At 40.7% G+C, this 19,513-nt stretch overlaps 1 protein-coding gene across 9 annotated transcripts in view; it reads left to right on the forward strand.

Annotated features, from left to right (window-relative positions):
- Positions 1-19,513, forward strand: part of KASH5 (KASH domain containing 5) — a 26,055-nt gene continuing 6,542 nt past the window's right edge. For 3 of the 9 annotated variants that reach the window (XM_079950537.1, XM_079950538.1, XM_079950539.1), the window contains exons 1-13: positions 1-463; positions 2,417-2,586; positions 3,128-3,244; positions 4,085-4,265; positions 5,329-5,490; positions 5,914-6,031; positions 6,438-6,488; positions 6,891-6,968; positions 7,082-7,138; positions 8,318-8,377; positions 10,678-10,742; positions 13,593-13,680; positions 14,078-14,185. In XM_079950537.1, the coding sequence (XP_079806663.1) occupies positions 2,511-2,586; positions 3,128-3,244; positions 4,085-4,265; positions 5,329-5,490; positions 5,914-6,031; positions 6,438-6,488; positions 6,891-6,968; positions 7,082-7,138; positions 8,318-8,377; positions 10,678-10,742; positions 13,593-13,680; positions 14,078-14,185 (1,161 nt within the window). In that variant the 5' untranslated portion in view covers positions 1-463; positions 2,417-2,510. Of the gene's footprint in view, positions 464-621; positions 922-1,236; positions 1,393-2,416; positions 2,587-3,127; positions 3,245-4,084; positions 4,266-5,328; positions 5,491-5,913; positions 6,032-6,437; positions 6,489-6,890; positions 6,969-7,081; positions 7,139-8,317; positions 8,378-10,677; positions 10,743-13,592; positions 13,681-14,077; positions 14,186-19,513 lie in introns of those variants that run through there. The other 6 variants (XM_079950540.1, XM_079950532.1, XM_079950536.1 and 3 more) reach the window with 6 other exon arrangements.

The raw sequence follows: 19,513 nt of genomic DNA on the forward strand, positions 1-19,513 counted from the left end.
GTGGAGAGTGAGCTAGCCAGCAGGCGAGCACAACCTTCCATGGTGGAGAAAGCCTTGACAGAGGAACTTCCTGCCTCTCCACCTTCCTAAGGAAACACCGACGAGCCCAAGGAACAGGCGCAAGCGTCGCCGCTTCCGCGTTTTCCCGCCCTTTCCCCTGCGTCTCCCATAGCAACGCCTCGGCGCGCGAGTCCGGCTTTCCGCGTCTCCCGCTGTCTGGAGGCCGCGGCGGAGGAATATCTCCGTCTGTGCTTCGGTTCTCGCTGAGACAAGGTTTCTCCGTCCGCGTCTCCTTCCCTCGCTCGGACGCTTCGCCCTCGGCTTCTCGGTTGGCTTCTCTCCCTGGTGTGAGGGGCTGCTCTTCCTCAGCCTCGCGAATAAAGGCTGCTTGAGAGAGCTGCGCGGTGCGAAAACAAAGAGTCCCCGCTAAACGGCCTTCCTGCACGCCCCCCTCCCCCTGACGGTAGATTCCTTTCTGTTCAAATCTGCCCCGTTTCAGTTGATAAAAGGCCACGATAACGCCTCTCTCTTTCTCCGCAGGTGAACAGTTAGACCTAACCCGTGTCGTGGCCGAGGGTCTCCAGAAATCTCCCTCCCGTGGATTTATAGCCTCCCAATTCCTAACGTTGCTGCCAACTCGAGAAGCAAAAGCAACCCGGCCTCGCTTAAGCCGTCTGTTGGCGGCCCATAATGGCTAAGCTGCTAGGCTTCAAGCTACAAAGCACGCTCGAGCTATTTATTCATTGAAATTTTAATTATTGATTGAATTTATTTTCCTCCCTGAGGAGACCAGTTGCGGCAGGCACAAGTTCGAAAAGAAAGCTTAAAGCCACATAAAATGTTCTGAAATCCATTGCCATTGAAAATGTCTTTAAAAAAGCAGTCACGGTTAAAAAGATTCTTCCGTCCAACGACCTTGGGGTTTGTACCGACCTGCGGACAAATATTACTATGGCTACCAGCCCTTTATCCCTATATCTTGTTAACTGAGCTGCCTTCATAGGCGGAACAGCCAAAGCCAAACTTTCGGCTCAGGATTGTGGCTCAAAAACAGCTTTCCTCCTCCCCTGCCTCAGACCCCTACCGCCATCCACAATAAATCAATAAAAACCCTAATTACCCCCCTTTCAAATGCAACCTGGCCTTCCACAGCTATTAATACATACTCTTTTACCAAATAAACTGTTACTTTGGATTAAAACACTTGTTAATTCTGCATCCAATGCCCTCCCACCGCTGGTTTGTGAAGCAGTGAATACCCAGTCCTTATCTATCCTGTCTTGTTTCTCATGCTATGCATTCCTTCATCCCCAAAAACAGCTTTTTTCTGAACTGAGAAAAAGATAGATGTGCCAACCCCATGCATCACCTCCATAGAATATGCCATTCACAGTAGGTTGGACTCCCCAATTCATTTGTTCGAACTAAAACCACACCATCATAGGGAGGGATCTCAACCTAATTATACATTATTTTGATTTAAATAAACCTAAATTTGGGGGTCACTCCACATATGTGAAATGGCAAATCATTTAGTCAATCCAAGGTCCATGACACTATGATACAGCTGAAAACCTGTGCCTGTTGTGCACACACAGCACAGAGTGCCCTGTAGGAGAGAAAATACTGTTTTCTAATGTAATTCTGATGTTAGCAAATAAAACCTTCCAAATTAGTCAACTACATCCATGCTACTGCCGCACAAAGAGATATGAAAGTAACTCCCTTTTTATCACTATTTCTTAATGAAATGTTTAAGCCAGGTTTAACTTTCACACAGCAGTCCTATATATGTCTACTCAGAAGTAAGTTCTACTGAGTTTGAGGAAGCTTAGGTGGCGCTGTGGGTTAAAGCCTCAGCGCCTAGGACTTGCCGATCGAAAGGTCGGCGGTTCGAATCCCTGCGGCGGGGTGCGCTCCCGCTGCTCGGTCCCAGCGCCTGCCAACCTAGCAGTTCGAAAGCACCTCCGGGTGCAAGTAGATAAATAGGGACCGCTTACCAGCGGGAAGGTAAACGGCGTTTCCGTGTGCGGCTCTGGCTCTGGCTCTGGCTCTGGCCAGAGCAGCGATGTCACGCTGGCCACGTGACCCGGAAGTGTCTCCGGACAGCGCTGGCCCCTGGCCTCTTAAGTGAGATGGGCGCACAACCCCAGAGTCTGTCAAGACTGGCCCGTACGGGCAGGGGTACCTTTACCTTTACCTTTTTACTCCCAGATAAGTGGGTATAGTGTTACGTAGCCTTAAAGTCTTATGAGACTTGTGCTTCGAACAGATGAAGTTGTTGGTGCAGTCCAAATGAGTTTAATTTGAGGTAATTCACCTAGGCATTTTGCTACTTTCACAAAGCCAGGCAAATTAATTACCCAAGTAGCTTTTTTGCTTCACAGATACTGGAATTATGTTTTGCTTGTTGCAGGTACACACAGAAGTGACCTTATAATCTATTTTTCCTAGATAAGAACGCATCTGTGGAACCAAGTTCTGGTTGTCGAGGAACTTACCTGTGTGTGATGATGGAGGATATTTATTACAAGTCACTTGAAAATGAAGCAGTTGGACAGTTAACTGCATTCTTGTCGAGAGAAAGTAGGCATTGGTCATTCTAAGCTGCCAGTCATGTAACAGTATTGTAACTGCGTCAGAAACATCTGCCCCTAGAACCATTTCCCCTTCCTCAGGGCACTTCCAGACTGTTGCCATTTTTGGTTGGGATTCAGTCACATATCAGCAAATTCAGGTCACGTAGTTATAATTAATAAGGAGGAACAAACCTGCTTCCCCAAAAGATCAGACTTTTAATGAAAAGGAAAGTGATGGGGAAATGCACTGGAAAGTTTGAATTAACTCTTGCCTTGAGGTAACATAATAAATCTCCCTACTGACAAATCAAGATGCATGCTCAGTAAAAAGGTCATTTGGAAGCGCCCCAGTTCATATGATTTCCACCATAGTTTCCTCCCAGCTGATTTACCAAGGTTTTATCAAGCAGATTGAGATGCCCTCACCTCAGTAATGGGAGTGTAAATACATTTCATAACAGCCCCAGAAGGATGACTTGGTCTGCAGATAATCTAGGCTTAGGAAAAAAAAATCATTTATATAAATATTACTTCCTCATGTTCCTTAGCAATGCCACAGGACAGCATTGGTGTCAGCAGCAAGAATATCACCCTGAATGCAGGCCAGTGCTCCGAAGAACATGTTCTGAAATGCACATTCAAGGCCTGTGATCCAGAACAAACAGGTAGAAAGTTTTGAACTATCAGTCTTCAAAACTGCTGGGAGATCAGTTTTTTGTTAAGATGTGCAAACACCTTTCAGAATAGTTTAGCATCAGGTTATATATTATAGACTCTTGGCTATATGTCATTTTGTCAGTGAACCTAACATCACTGTATTGAAGAAACACACAATTCCAGGTCAGCTTTAATGACAATAAGTCCTAGCAGAAGGAATACTTTCTTCTTAGACAAAGTTTTATTGACTAGGATGTGCAATTTTTTAAAAAAAATAATAATTCTTTGATAGAAATTCTCCAGGACTCCTCCCAGTACTTCAGAGTTACATAAATTTATTTTACTTAAGGTATAATAGAAAGAGAAGAAAAGACAAGAAAATAAGTGATAATAAGAAGGAAGTGGGTGGGAAAGGGAAGCAGTGGTACAAAGCTACTATTCCTTTAAAAATCCTATTTTTCTTGAAGGTTGGTTGCTGATACGTCTCTCATTTTCTTTAATCATGGAGACTAGAAGCTAATGGATTAAAAATTAAATATAAATTCACATTACTTTTCAGACCAAGCAAAATTGCTTTGTGAGCTACTGCTATGGGATATTTTAAAACAATACAGATATGTAGACTAGTTTATATATACAGTTCATATATTTATGACTGACGATTTTATCAGTTACAAATGCCTCATTTTTTCTAAACTGGAGAAACAAAGATGTATAAAATGTATCAAAATAGCTTGCATTGGTAGATAGCAGAGACAACTAAATCCAGATTTATTGTTCTATGCAATTTTTATATTTGAGTTTTTTACCTACCTGTGTAATTCTGTCTACCTGTATTCTGGTTATAGGAGAGGTGTCTGTCTTCCGAATCATTGAATACTTGCAGGAGATGACAGGGCAGAACTGTGAAGACTGGAGGTTTCGGTCTCTATATAAGAGGTTGGACCCTCAAGAGAGAGGGATTGCTGTTGATTTTTCTACCTTCTGTGCAGTTATGAAAGATTGGATCTCAGACTGTCGACAAGAGGGGTTAGTAATTGTAGTAGTCAGATATTGCCTTACACATGGCCTTGGTTTCAATATTAAATTCCCTGAGAGATGTCTGTTTTGTTAGTATTCTAAGGGAACCTGAGGCATGGTGAATTTTCTTTTAAGATGATGAGTAGTTAGAGTAGGGATGGTAAACCTCAGGCCTGGGTGCCAAATGCAGGCCTCCTTATCTGGCCCTCAGAATTCTCCCCAGGCCATACACCTTCTGGAGCCATGCTCCTCTCCCGCCCAATGTATTTTTCCTGGCCAGAATTTGTGCTTGAACTCTAATGCTGCTTGCTTGCATGCATGCATGGAGGATGGAGAAGATATATGAATATGTGACTTTCTCAACTTTTAAAAAAGCATAATAGTAACATTTAAAAAAATTGAGACTCTACATCAGCCTTGCCCTGGTGGTGACTTTCCAAAGATTTTTGTCTACAATTCCCATCATCCCTGACCACTAGCAATGCTGGTTGAAGCTGATTGGAGTTGTATTTTTGGGGGACACAGGTTTAGGGAATGTTGCTGTACATGTTGTGCTTTTCAGATTAATCTCCAGCTTCACTAATACAGTGGTACCTCAGGTTACATATGCTTCAGGTTACAGACTCTGCTAACCCAGAAATATTACCTCAGGTTAAGAACTTTGCTTCAGGATGAGAACAGAAATCGTGCAGCGGTGGTGCAGCAGCAGCAGCAGCAGGAGGCCCCATTAGCTAAAGTGGTGCTTCAGGTTAAGAACAGTTTCAGGTTAAGAACAGACCTCTGGAACGAATTAAGTACTTAACCTGAGGTACCACTGTATAATAATTTTGTCTTTCCTGCCTTCCAAGAGTTCTGTGAGGCCTAATATAAATAGATATGCAAAACGTTTCTTACTTTGGATTATTTTCTCTCTTCCTCTTTAAAGAACAGTCTTGGTGAAGGCTATCCACCTTCCTCTGATCACCTGCAGAGGAAGGAAAAACAGGATTTGATGTAATTTTATTCATGATGTAAACAAAGGGGAAATATAATTCTGGCTTATTTTCCCACCTGCTTTTTTTCCTAACGAAAGGGAAGATGCTGTAGACCTAACAAACAGCATCCAAGATCTGCAACATGGCAACAAGCAGCTAGCAGTGCAGAACACCAAGCTGCAAAAGACTATTGAGGCTGCAGAAGAGCTCAACTCAAGACTCTCTGAGGAGATATGTGACCTGAAGGGGAAGCTGAGAGGGTAAATGTTGGAAGTGCTTGACCTGGTATCATTAATTATGACTAATACAAGAAGGCAAATAGTAGAAGATTTAGTCAGTAATGAAGACAGGGCTGTAGGAAGTGGGGCAAGAGCTTCGTTGAATCTATGGAACATTGAGGGGCCATTGGTTGTGCTGAAAGGAGTAATTGTAATCTGACACTGTACCCTCTGATGTGCATGTATTTCCTTATCTTCAATACCATTCCCTATTTCCTTCCCTTCTAAGTACAGTGCTACCTACTCAACATATGTTTGGGTTTGGATTAAGCTTCTCTTCTTTTACTTTTCAACCGCCTGTTTTGTCTCCAGTTCTTGGGTCTTTCTCACATAGCTTGATGATAGTGAAGTTTGGAGTTAGAATTCAGATCATTATAACTAAACAACCACCATTCTTTATTACAGCACCCAGCCAGCCTTGGAGCAAGCCAGGGTCATGGCAAATGAATTAGAGGATCTGAAGGTTTTCTCAAAAAGTCTGGAAGAAGAAAATAGTAAACTGCACACACAAGCCCGACAGCTGGTAGGTGCTTCAGTTTAGTTTCTGGTAAACCTTCCTGTTTTGTAAAGCTTACACACCATTGTCTCAATTTGTTTGATTTATTCAAATTACATTTTGGATTTTGGGTTGGAGAGTTTGGGTTTATATGTCAGTCAGTTCTTCTGAAACAGAGAAAAAAGGAGTTCATGTAGTTGAATACACATGCAAATGTGTTGTGCATGTGGATAATTCTATAAAGCTTGTTAGATGAACTTGTGACAGCTGGCTTTTTAGAAACTACTACTGTTTATGCCTGTTTGGATAATATATCTGCACAAGAAGCTTTCACAATCCACTTCAAGTTATCCTTTTGCTGAAAAATGTTATATTGGAATTCTGGATCCTCATACAGGCTAATCAAACTGTAACATTCCCTTCCAAACTTTAGGTAAAAGAGCAGCAGTTCCTTTCTGTTCAATTGGATAAAGTGCAGGAGATGGTGAGCAAGGGCAATGGGGACTTTTAAAAAGTAAAACCAGCCATGTCAGCTGGTTTTACATTACATAAATGTAAGAAAATGAGGCATGTGGTTTAGTGCAGGTTGCTGCTGTTTGTACTTGTGGCATTACAGTACAGGTGAAATCTCAGCTGTCAACTGCACAATGGAGAATAAGCATCCATTACATACAAATCACTGCATGCGTACTGAAATTCCATACAAGAAATGACATGTCCTCCTCCAGGATATCATCACACATATGCACACACCATGATATCCCTTCAGAATGGATATCTTCCTTATTAATCTAAAAAAAAACACACCTCAGAGGCTGTGTAATAACAAACTGATGCAGCACATGGGAGATAGTAATGTTAAAAGTCTGTTGCGTTTGTCTTCTAGAACAAGAAACTGCTTCTGGAGAAAGAAAGCTCAAAGTGTAAAATTAAAGACCTGTTTACAAAGAAGGCTAAAATGAAGGTACTTAAAAATAGCCATGTTCAACTAGTTTGTCAGATGACTGCTGTTTTTGTAGTATGGATTTGTGACTATAACTTGAGGGCATCTATTTGTATTCTGCTTTCTTCTTGCAGTCCCAGATCTCTGAATATGAAAACCTTATCTCCTGCAAAGATGCTGCCCTAAATGAGGTGAGGTATATATAGGAAAAATGACAAATTGGAAGTCTGAAATTAAGGTGCTATGATGGAGGTGAGCATCTGGGAGTATCTGTTTTCCTGGGTTCAGTGACACTATGGGTGATAGTAGCACCACATATTGTTCGTAATGTGGTGAATTTTCAAGTTGCACACCTCTTTGCATGGAAGAAAAGCGTTCTTGCTATCCTGTCAACACACTGGGTTTAATTACAGGTTACCCATTGAACAATTTTGTGCACTGGTGAGTCCATGGACTGAGTGGTAGTTTCCAGTGGTATGAACAGGGAGTCATTTGCAGCATCCACCTGTGTCATGAAGACAATTTCCCTGTATTTCCATTGGGAAAGAAGCTATCTGAAAAAGTACATGACATCATGATAAGTTGCTAGTTTGTACGTTATAAAGGTAAAGGTACCCCTGCCCATACGGGCCAGTCTTGACAGACTCTGGGGTTGTGCGCCCATCTCACTTAAGAGGCCAGGGGCCAGCGCTGTCCGGAGACACTTCCGGGTCACGTGGCCAGCGTGACATCGCTGCTCTGGCGAGCCAGAGCCGCACACGGAAACGCCGTTTACCTTCCCGCTGGTAAGCGGTCCCTATTTATCTACTTGCACCCGGAGGTGCTTTCGAACTGCTAGGTTGGCAGGCGCTGGGACCGAGCAGCGGGAGCGCACCCCGCCGCAGGGATTCGAACCGCCGACCTTTCGATCGGCAAGTCCTAGGCGCTGAGGCTTTAACCCACAGCGCCACCTGCGTCCCAGTTTGTACGTTATATTGCCACCTAATTAAACAAATCTTAGTTGATTAATTGTGATTAGTTTATTTGATTGATTATTGTTCCACACGGGTAAAAACAATAGTTTTAAAGTTGTAATTGATTAAACATTATGGTCCTATTTGTATGACTTGATAATCTTTGAAGTATTATATGCATCCTTCCTCTGACATTTTTTACAGCTTTGGCTTGTCTCTGTATTCAGGGATCACTAGGTGTCACTGCAACCTCATCTCTAGACATAACTTGGTTCTGAAAAGAAACCATCCATATTTTGAAAAATTAGTTTGGTGACAGAGGTTCTCTGTAAGATTATGGTTTGCTTTGAGATGAGGTTGAGTTACTTTTTTGTTTGTTTGGTTTTTATTATGTTTGATTATGTTTTGTGTTTACAGAAAACAAAACACGCTGAAGAACTAACAGTCACCTTGGATGAATACAGAATGGTAGTACAGGTAATGTGGGACTAGGAGGAATCTAGAGTGATACATATATATATTACAGTCTAGAGTGAACAATTATTTATTTATAAAAATATTTCTATACTGCTATTTATTTTTTAAAATATGTAAAACCGTACAATAAAAAACATGTAAAATGTTAAAATCAGAAAATAGTCAACTACTATGGAAAGATGTATTCTTAATTGCCTGCATAAGCCTGATGGACTAGAAAAGTTTTCAGCAGGAGCTTAAAAGTTGAAACAGAAGGCACCTGCTAAATCTCTATTGTCAGAGTACTCCACGATACTGGGCTGATGACACTAAAGTCTTGGGTTGCTTGTTGTCAAATGATCCTCACCAGCTTGGGAAACAACCAACAATGTTCCAACAATGCTCCTGAAGATCATCTCAGTCACCAAGCAGGGATATAAGAGTTCAGATGGTCCCCAAGGTACTCTGGACCTAAGTTCTTCAGGGCTTCATAAGACAATATGAAGATCTTTATCCCAACTTGGCAGTAGATAGACAGCTAGTGCAGATATTACAACAGTGGTAATCACATGTTCTCATCCAGATGCCCCATCAGCAGACTGGCAGCTGTATTTGGAGTTAGTTAGTTGTGTATTAAGCAGAAGTATCCCCCATCAAATTCTATGACCACAGAAAAACCAAGTCAGAATTGGTAATAATGATAAGGCATGGGAAATGATGAATAACAGGTTCACAGTTGTAGATCCCAAAGGCTAATCTTCAGTCTATGACAGATAGCAGAGGCTACCCTAGGAAAAGGGACACATAGACTACTGGATGGGGAGCAGTATGCATACAGTGCAAAAACTGCTAACATAACTCTCTGATATTTAAACAAATGAAACTGAAAAGTTTCACATGATGTGGAGTTAACATTCAAACAACATAACATAAATGTTCCCAAGGCATTAGAGCAAATTAAATGTTTTGGAGAAGTGGCGGGTTTTAAAATAGGCACAGAAAAAACCAAGATGTTAGTCAAAAACATGGATGAGCAGTCGAGAAATTTGAGGATTTGGCTGACTGTGAGAAATCTCAACTTATTTCAAGATAATTATATTAAACTCTGGAAGGAGATTTTAAAAGAGTTGGCAATATGGTAAAGGATGACGCTTTCCCTACTAGGTTAAATTTCAGCCATCAAAATTAATATACAGTGGTACCTTGGTTTTCAAACTTAATCCGTCAAACAGACTCCTGAATCCATTTGAAAACCAAGGCGCAGCTTCCAATGGCTGCAAGAGCTTCCTGCACTCAAGCAGAAGCCATGTCAGATGTTTGGCTTCCGAAAAACATTCGCAAACTGGAACACTTCTGGGTTTGCGGCATTTGGGAGCCGATTTGTTCGGCAACTAAGCCGTTCGGGAACCAAGGTACCACTGTACTTCCTAAAATTACTCCAAACAATCCTGATGGTTAATAATTTAAGTTGCCTCAAAGAATGGAAAAAAGATATGATTTGAAATTTACTGCATGCTATACATTGAAAGAGAATCACATGAAGATGATCCATAGATGGTATCTAACTCTGAGTAGGTTGGCTAAGATGTATAAAGTAGAATCAGATTTGTGTTGGAAATGTAAAGAAATGGAGGGAATCTTTTTTCATGTGTGGTGGGCATGTAAAAAGGTTAAAGAGTATTGGGAAATGATTTACAATGAGATGAAAAAAATGTTTAAAACAACTTTCCCCAAAAGATCAAAGGCATTCTTGTTAGGAATAGTTCAAGCAGAAGTTCCCAGGTGTCAGAAAAATTTATGTATGCTGCAACAGCAGCTAATGTATTAGCCCCAAAATGGAAAGTGAGGGAGGTCCCTGGTAAGGTAGACTGGTAACTTAAGATGATAGAATTTGTGGAACTAGCAGGGTTAACATATAGAATAAGAGAGCAAGAAGAGGAGTGGAAACCTTTCGTTGAGTATATGGAAAATAATTGCACACAGCTGAAAACGCTGGCAGCATTAAGATAAATTCAACAGGTTAACTAATATTCGAGTATTGTACGATTGGAGAACTGACTAAAATGGTCATAGTAAAATACGCAGGTATAATAGGCAAACAAAATGAACCATGGAAGGGGAAGGAGGGAAGCAACTGATTAAATGGTATTATGTAAATTGTTTATTTTGAAATGTTAAACTGAAAAAGAAACACTGAAAAGTTTATAGAATTGTACACAAGACCTTGCAAGGTAGACCCATACAGACTTCCCCACTTTACTTTGTGCTAGTATAGTAGCTATCATACTTGTGCACCAGGTTCTGTTTGTGATCTCCATTAGGAACTGAAACTGGAGGTTAGCAGACTTCAAGAACACCTGTCCCAATCCTATCAGGACCAATATGTGTAAGTGTTGCCAGAATAAGCTAGGTGTTTTGGGGGGTGGTTAGGATACAGCAAGCCCAGATGTATCTAGTATAAAGGAAGGTGTGGTGTCCAGCCAGGGATGGACACCTATGGTTTTCGTTACAGTTGCCTGTAAAATCATTATTGTGTTAAACTAAAAATTATCCTTTCGGGACAGTGAAATGCTTTTGAATTTTCCAAAAAAATATCCCAAGGGCAATTTCAAAATGATTTAATTATTTCATTCTTTTAACTGGCAGTTGTCAGAATGCTCTCTGTTTATGATTAGCTTGAAATCTGTATGAATCATACTCTCAGAATATACCCCTAAGTAAGCTATTATGTTTTTGAGGATTGTTAGCAAGACCTTTTCATTTAATTTTAACTGCATAAAATTAAGCTTCTGAAGCGTATGGGGTTTTATCATGTATTGTTTAATTCCCTTGTATTTGGAAGTGCTAGTTTTAAATTGTGGTACTTCACCCTGAGGTTTAGTGATGGTTCAGGATACAAATTTTAACTAAATGCATGAATAAAATTGTTATTTATCTCATTAATAGTAATTTTTCAATACTTTTTCAGTAGTGTAATATTAAGCTCTGGTAAATCTGTTAAAATTGAGTGCCCCCTGCAGGCAGATATTCAGACAGTGAAAGCAGACAGCTTTTTCCTCAGAAGGGACAGTTTATAGCTGCATATCTGTTCAAGACTAAATGAGGTTGTTCATATCATCCTTATTGCTCTCATTCTGTTCTTCTTCTTTTTTAAAAAAAATACTTAACAAGTCCACAAAGCAGCTGAGTAGGGAGCTGGAATGTTTAGGGAATGATTTCTTTAGCCCCAGGTAGTTGTACCTTGGGAGTGCTCAAGAAACGGAACAGATGCAGCTTAATTTGCTGTCTCAAGAGAAATTAGTTTTGTCCTCTCCGAGACCTGTCCATCTCTCTCTCTTACGCACGCACATCATGTTCTGTGACCCAGTTCTTTGTGACTAGCACTAAGAATCTGAAATAATTTGTTCTGACTTGCTAGGGAGACACTGAGGTCAGGTCTGGGTGTGTTACAAACATGGATAATTTTGCTTTGCACTTTAGTGCACTTCTACTAAAGGAGTCATTTTGATTTTTAAAATCAGAGCTGGAAAAATATATATTAAGGTGATCTAATCTATCTCGCTATCCTAATGTTATCCAGACCTAAACAGTCTTTGACAGATACAAACAGAAAGTCTTTTAAAAACAAATTGGGTTGCATCCAAGCTTACCATCTTTCATAACTGACTGATAAAACCTCATATCTCCTGCTGCAATAGTATAGAATCATAGAATCATAGAATCATAGAGTTGGAAGAGACCACAAGGGCCATCGAGTCCAACCCCTGCCAAGCAGGAAACACCATCAGAGCACTCCTGACATATGGTTGTCAAGCCTCTGCATAAAGACCTCCAAAGAAGGAGACTCCACCACACTCCTTGGCAGCAAATCCCACTGTCGAACAGCTCTTACTGTCAGGAAGTTCTTCCTAATGTTTAGGTGGAATCTTCTTTCTTGTAGTTTGGATCCATTGCTCCGTGTCCGTTTCTCTGGAGCAGCAGAAAACAACCTTTCTCCCTCCTCTATGTGACATCCTTTTATATATTTGAACATGGCTATCATATCACCCCTTAACCTCCTCTTCTCCAGGCTAAACATGCCCAGCTCCCTTAGCCGTTCCTCATAAGGCATCGTTTCCAGGCCTTTGACCATTTTGGTTGCCCTCCTCTGGACACGTTCCAGTTTGTCAGTGTCCTTCTTGAACTGTGGTGCCCAGAACTGGACACAGTACTCCAGGTGAGGTCTGACCAGAGCAGAATACAGTGGCACTATTACTTCCCTTGATCTAGATGCTATACTCCTATTGATGCAGCCCAGAATTGCATTGGCTTTTTAGCTGCCGTGTCACACTGTTGGCTCATGTCAAGTTTGTGGTCAACCAAGACTCCTAGATCCTTTTCACATGTACTGCTCTCAAGCCAGGTGTCACCCATCTTGTATTTGTGCCTCTCATTTTTTTTTGCCCAAGTGCAATACTTTAGTAAATGGAAAAAGTGTTTTGTTTTGTTTTTATTTCAGTGCTATTGTGGGCTTATAATAACTTTTTTTTTTTTTTTAAAGGAAGGCTAAGCTAAAAAACTGTTTTGGCACAAATTAACCGATTAAGAAATGATTCCAACCAGAAAGGCTGCGTGTGTTTTTAAAGATTCATTAAAAAAAATTGTACTAAAACACACCAAGCAGTCCTGGAGAAATATTTTAATAATATTTTTTAAACTATAGTTGAAAAGGTGTTTTAGTGTGAATTAAAAGAGTAATTAAAAATAAGCATGCTATTAAAGTAGCACTGACCGGAAAGGGTAATAGTGAAGGTATGTGAAAAGAATAGATACATGATGATAGGTACACCCACCTGGTATATCACTGTACAGCTTTTGAAAAATACAGAAGAATAGTACTAAGGTGATCTACCCCTGTGGAGATTGTGCTAGTATAGTCTGAACAAAAGACAGACTCACCATAGGGAGAACCCAGGAGGACAATGATTTGATAACATCACGCAGATGACCCATAAATTGTAAGTGAGCAAAGCATGAAAATTCCAGAGGAAATTCTAGTGTAGAAGAGCACTAAAAGTGTTGTTAATTTTTATGTTGTTATTTTTATGTTAATTTTTATTGTTAATTTTGCTTTGTTAATTACAAGGTAAGTTGTTGATCCTTAGTTATGTGGCCAAGGAGATTCATGTAAACTTCCATATTAATTGTTTGCAGTTCTGTTTCACACAATGAACTGTTAACATTCTTTTTGATGCAGGCTGCCAGGAGATTTCCTAGAAAATGTGAAGACCTGCTCACAGGCCCCTGCACAGCCACTCTGGATGGAAATTGAAGAATCACAGAGAGTAAGTTGACACAAATGAGTATTGCTTCTTGGAATGTCTTACCATTGCTCTCACCATAAATGGAAAGGATCTCAAGACTTAACTCAGACAAACCCAGAGTCTTGGGTAGATGCTTGCTGTACAGGGTTACACATTTATCTAGTTTGAAGGGAATTGTTGCTCAGCACTAGTGATGTTGCAGGCACTATCCAGTACCGCCTGTGATACTCACACAATTACAACACTCATAGTAGCTGTTGTTGAGCTAAATGGGAGAAAAATAACATTTTGCCAGTAACAAGATATTACACTTTTGTGTATTGGAGAAAAGCAGCACCTGTGTCATAGAAGTGTATGTTGAAGAAAGACTTAAGATTTATTGGGCTATAAAATGATGAGAGTCCCTTGCTGTCTTCAGCAGCAGTTTGGCGAGGAGGCTGATTTGCCTAGTCCTTTGTGTGGGATGTTGACATCTTTGGTGACAGATCCATTGGCTTCAGGTGACATTGGATCTCTGGCAGAAAGGGTAAGTGTGGAATTCACAAGTGGTAAGAAAAAGAATGAAGTTTTCTTCCTTTTATTCCAGAGAACATGTGTGCTGAATTAAAGCTACCAGTATGCTGTTAGTAATATTGAAACTAAATTGACTTCACACCAAGCAGCACTTTAAACTTTGAGCCCTGTTTCAAAAATGGAAAGTCATCTCAAAAACTGACCTGACCACCCCATCCCATAGCACACACCTCTGATTTTCTCAAAATAACTTTTTACCTACTGATATCTGGAGCTAGCTCTAATTTTGTGTTGTTGGGACAGGTGCTGTATATATTTCTTTTTCTAGAAAACAGAGCATGATCCATAGTCTTATCTTTCATTACCTTGGTAGCCTTTCTCTGAACTCTAGTTTTGAGGCCTGCCAAGATATACTTTAATACTAAGGACCCAATGTGCGGTGTGACTCATTATCCCAGCAGCCTCCCACTGTTCTGTTTCTCTCTGTCTACAAATTGGAATACAGTATAAGCAAAAGCACCAAGAATACTGTGGCTTCCAGCTGGTAGACATGCATTTGCTGTCACATCAAAGTGTGGATGGGACTTGTTGCCTTTTTGTTGCTGTAAGCATATAGGAATTTGTGTAGGTGTAGAGTTATGGTGCTGAAAATATGAACAAGTCCCCTGCTCAGTTTAAGAAGAGTGCATGACCAGAAATCTTATGAATTGGACATTGTGGTTAATGCCTTTGGGGTGGAGTCAGTTGTGCTCTCACTTGCCCTATTTGTTAAAGGGGTTTTGTGAAATCAAGCTGTTTCTTTATTATGCAAGCTGCAGTAGCATTTTGTTGGCAATTGGAGGGGAGGAACTGAGGACTGTATGGGTGGGTGTTGATAAAGCGTGCCCTGTCCTTGCGTCTTGAAAATGACCCCTGTTAACTTGGGCATATACTAGTGGACATGAATGTGAGGGGAAAGAAAGACATGTTAGATGTAGGAGCTGGAAGACGGCAAGCTGCACAAGGCAAGCACACTGTCTTAATCTCATCCTCCTATTTAAAGAGCATTTGCTATCCAGTTGATTGAAGGGAAGATGTTGTTTGTCATGTTGTAGTGAAGAGGAGCCTTTTCTCCTACCTCCATAGTCATATATGAGCCAGATGCTGACAGTTTAAATGGGTGTTTTTGCCATGGCAAGTCATAGAAGGAAAGCCAACGCTGAAAGTTTGGAGAGACATATGGCCCATCATCCTCATTTTCAAGGGAAAGCGGGACTCCGGCATTGGCACCAGAAAAATGAAAAGCCCATTAGGTTTCCTGTGGGATGCACAGACTACACAGTCTGTGTTCAGTTACAAAACGGGCACCGGTGGAGCTAACAGGGACGTGATTAGCTGTAGGGAAGTTTAGTATGAATACTAACAAAAAGACATTAGCTGCTCAGTATCTAAGAAAGCAGGTACTATTTTGAATAATACTGTTCTGGGGTTATGATAGTTTGCATTAGTGGAGATAGTTTCACACACACACCCTTTCTTGAGGTATACACTAACATCAGAAGATGTCTGGAAATGCTTACTTAACATGTAAAGGACCACATACAGCATTTTCTGAGCTTCCTTGAGGCTGCAGTTCGGAATCTCAATAAAGGTACATTTTCAAGGAACAGTTTTTAGGATTGTGACAAAAATCCTGAAAACCATATGCCTCCCTGAATTAGTTTGCAGGGGGATTAGACAACATTGTGTCAAGCAAGTGTTATGCACTTTGCAGTGTATTTTCAGTCATATTTCTTATCACCAAAGTCTTGGAAGTTCAGCTGGAACTCGCTGGAACTCTGTTCCGGTACCTCTCAGGCGGGTGCCACTGCCATTATAAGAGAACAAAAGAGGCATTCATGGTGAGTTCTGGTACCTTTCCCCCCTAGAAAAATAGCACTGGATGTCACCAATCAAAATTGGTTGCATAAGTCTTTATCTCTGACCATTGTTGCCATAAATCAGGCTCTAATTCCTGTTTTAACTAAAAAAATCAGTGATACTGTGAATGCTGATAAAGGAGATGTAGCAAAAGGAAAGAATTTAAAGGCAAAAATATATATGATCTTACATTTAATGGAAAGATCTGATCCTAGTTGTGGAGCTTTCAGGAGAAGAGGAAAAGCCCATGATGGTAGCCAAGACAACTAAACTGTCAAAAAAGGACAAGGTAATGGAAAGTTTTATGCTGATAGAGCTAACTTCTCAACTTCTCAACTCAAACTGAAGCAAGATTTTAAACATGATCTGCAGGAAAAGTGAAAATCGGCCTTAAAACCTATAGAAACTTCATTGGATTAGACAGAATCACAATCTTGGATGTTGCTGCAATAGCAAATGAAACAACTAAAATGGGAATTGAGTATTATAAAAGAATTTAAAAGCTGTCTGACTGAGCTAAAGATATCCAGCTTTGTAAATGTCAGACAATGCTTTGCACCATTTAAATGTTAAAATAAGAGGTTTGGAAGAGACTCTGAAAAAGTCTGATACTAAATCCATTTTATATTGATTAATCAAATAATGCCTGCCTGCCATTACTGACACTGACAATGCTTATCATTCTGGTGCTAGTTTGCAGTCCAGCAACAACAGACTGAGAGACATCTTGGTAAAATTTTCACATCTTTCAGCTAAAGAAATCATTTTGAACGTGATCAGAGATAAAGAAGGTCTGGAATGGGAGGGCACCAATATTCTAATCTATGTCCAGCTACACACAGTTGGAAACAGGCTTTGAAAAAATATACAGATCAGTGGCAGAAAGCAGGAGTCCAGTATTGCTGGGGTTTCCCCTTTCAGTTAATAGTTAGAATCAATTGTGTCACCCATCTTATCACAAATAATAATGAAGCACATAACATACTTTATTTACCCAGCCTATCATCAGCATCCCAGCAGGGAGATCAAAGCTCAGATGATCTTGTTGGTGGCAAGGAAAAAAAATAGGTATAGAAGAGGAGAATTCCCTGGATGCCAACATCCAGGTTTGGGGCAAGTACTCTGGTGAGATAACCCCAGCAGAGATTTAAAAGCACAAAATATGCAGCAAGGTAAAGCATGGCTGTTAGACCTTTAAAATATGCCATTCTAAGTTCCTTCCAAAGTTCCCCTCTTCCCCTAACATCGAAAAATACCATATATTTTTTTCAAAGTTTAAAGAATTGGCCACCATACAGGGGGATAGTTTTGTGAATAGAGTCTGTTAAGGTTTCTTGTTATACTTATTCCTAACTATCTTAGCTTCGTGTGACAGAGTCTAATGCCTGTGAGTTCTGTGGATGAGTTTTTGTTGCTGGGTGGTACATTGAAGCATAAAGCTTCAGATTTTGAGAAGTTAACCCGCAGGCCTGATAGTATTGTGAAGTTGTTAAGCTCTTGAAGTCTTGCTACTCCCATGTTCAGCGGGTCAGGTGTCATAATCATTAAATCATCAGTGAAGAGTCCAATCATATAGTTTCCCCCCCCAGTTTGGACTCCCTTAATGTCTGGTGTTCTAAGGCATATAACTAATGGTCCTAAAGCTAGGATGAACAAAAAGAAAGAGTGGACAGCCTCTCTTCATTCTATTTAGACTAATGAAAAATTCCTTCTTTACAATGAGATAATGTGTCTCTACCACATTGTATTTGCAAATTACCCTTTCCTAGGCCAAAGAGTTGTTTTTCCATCTACCCAAGTGCAAATACGGGAGCTTGTACCTTGTTGAAAGATAATTGCTTTTCTATTAGATGAGAAAAGGATCAGACAAAGAAGAAGAAGAAAAACCTTTATCTGAGTCTAGTGCCTTTTATACAAAAATCACAATTACTTCCCATGTTGGGTTATTTACTGCAAATGGAGCTTGCTTACCGTAACAGCCACCACCTGACTCCATCATCTCAACATTTGTTTGATTGTACTGAAGTTTAGTTAAAAAAACCCTCAGAAGCAGATTTTCCTTTTCTGAATGATGCTGAAGAAGGCCAAAGATTCACATCAGTAAGAAGACTCATCACTCTTTCCTTCCTCTGTTTATAGTTGATGGAACTAGAAACCCTTCTATTTTCCCTTCGTTTTGTGGGAACAGCCTCCATCATTGGGTTGTTCCATCCTTGGAATGGGGAAGCTGAAAGTACACGTATGCCAAGAAACCATACTCCTCCAATGAAAGAGAATAGGTGTCAGCTACACTGCCTTGTGGATTACTAACCTTTTGGTTCCAAAGATGGTTGGACAGCACTTTGTATGCTTCCTTCTGGCAACTCCTGCAGTCAAGCTGGTGCCAAATGTATTGCGCTGCTTTCCTTTGGACTACATCAGCGAGTCTGAGAGGGGGGTCTGGTTGCTTGAGTAGCCCAGGGCCTCTATACACAGCCCAGGCTTGTGCCCCAGGGAGGTCACTTTGTTGCTGCTAATGCAGTGGCTTGACTTCACCCCTGAATGCACACTCCATTGTCTCTCGAGACAGATGGATGCCAACAACAACTAGGCAGAAGCAGTCACTCCTTTCTCCCATATTTTTGTGGAACCTTTGAAAAGCATTGGTGTACATTCTTGGTGATGCCAACTTATCTTCATCATTTTTCTGCAGTGAAGGCAACTCCTTAAAAAGGAAAAAATGTCCAGTTTATACCTTAAATAAGTCAATAATAAATAATAATACTTGCTCCAGACTGTCCTGCTTTAGGCAGCAGGTGTGTGTGATGTGTGGAGGAGGAATTGTATATATATTTTAAAAAACACCTGTGTGTGGAATGCTAACATGCCAGTGAAAAGTGTTCAGTACTTTCCATTAGAAATGTTATTTTTCTATACGCATGCAGAGAGGTTCCCCCTTATTGCTGGTATCCGTCTGTCTCGGGAGACAATGGAAGAGTGTGCCTTCGGGGGTAAAGTCAAACTGTTGGAGAGTTACAGCACCAGCTGTGGTTGTAGAGAAGAGAGAGATGTATTTTACTGCTGCTGAGATAGATGAAGGCATTTGATTTTGCTTCTACAGGTGCAGCATGGCATTTTTTCTTTGCACTCCTCGCAGCAGTCATTCCTCTTCTGGTCCTCATGGGGGTTATTGACCTCCCCTGAAACAGGAAGTACAACAGTCCTAGAAAAATATTAGTTCTGAAACAGGCATAAGATGGCCAAAGGATTCAAAATAAATCTCTCAAGATTGCACCCACCATTTGGGTTTGGGGACTAAGCTCTAGTACATGCATAGGCAAACTCGGCCCTCCAGATGTTTGGGGACTACAATTCCCATCACCCCTGACCACTGGTTCTATTAGCTAGGGATCATGGGAGTTGTAGTCCCAAAACATCTGGAGGGCCAAAGGGGGAAGCAGGA

Source organism: Podarcis cretensis (genome assembly GCF_951804945.1).
Source record: "Podarcis cretensis genome assembly, chromosome: 13".
Lineage (NCBI taxonomy): Eukaryota > Metazoa > Chordata > Lepidosauria > Squamata > Lacertidae > Podarcis > Podarcis cretensis.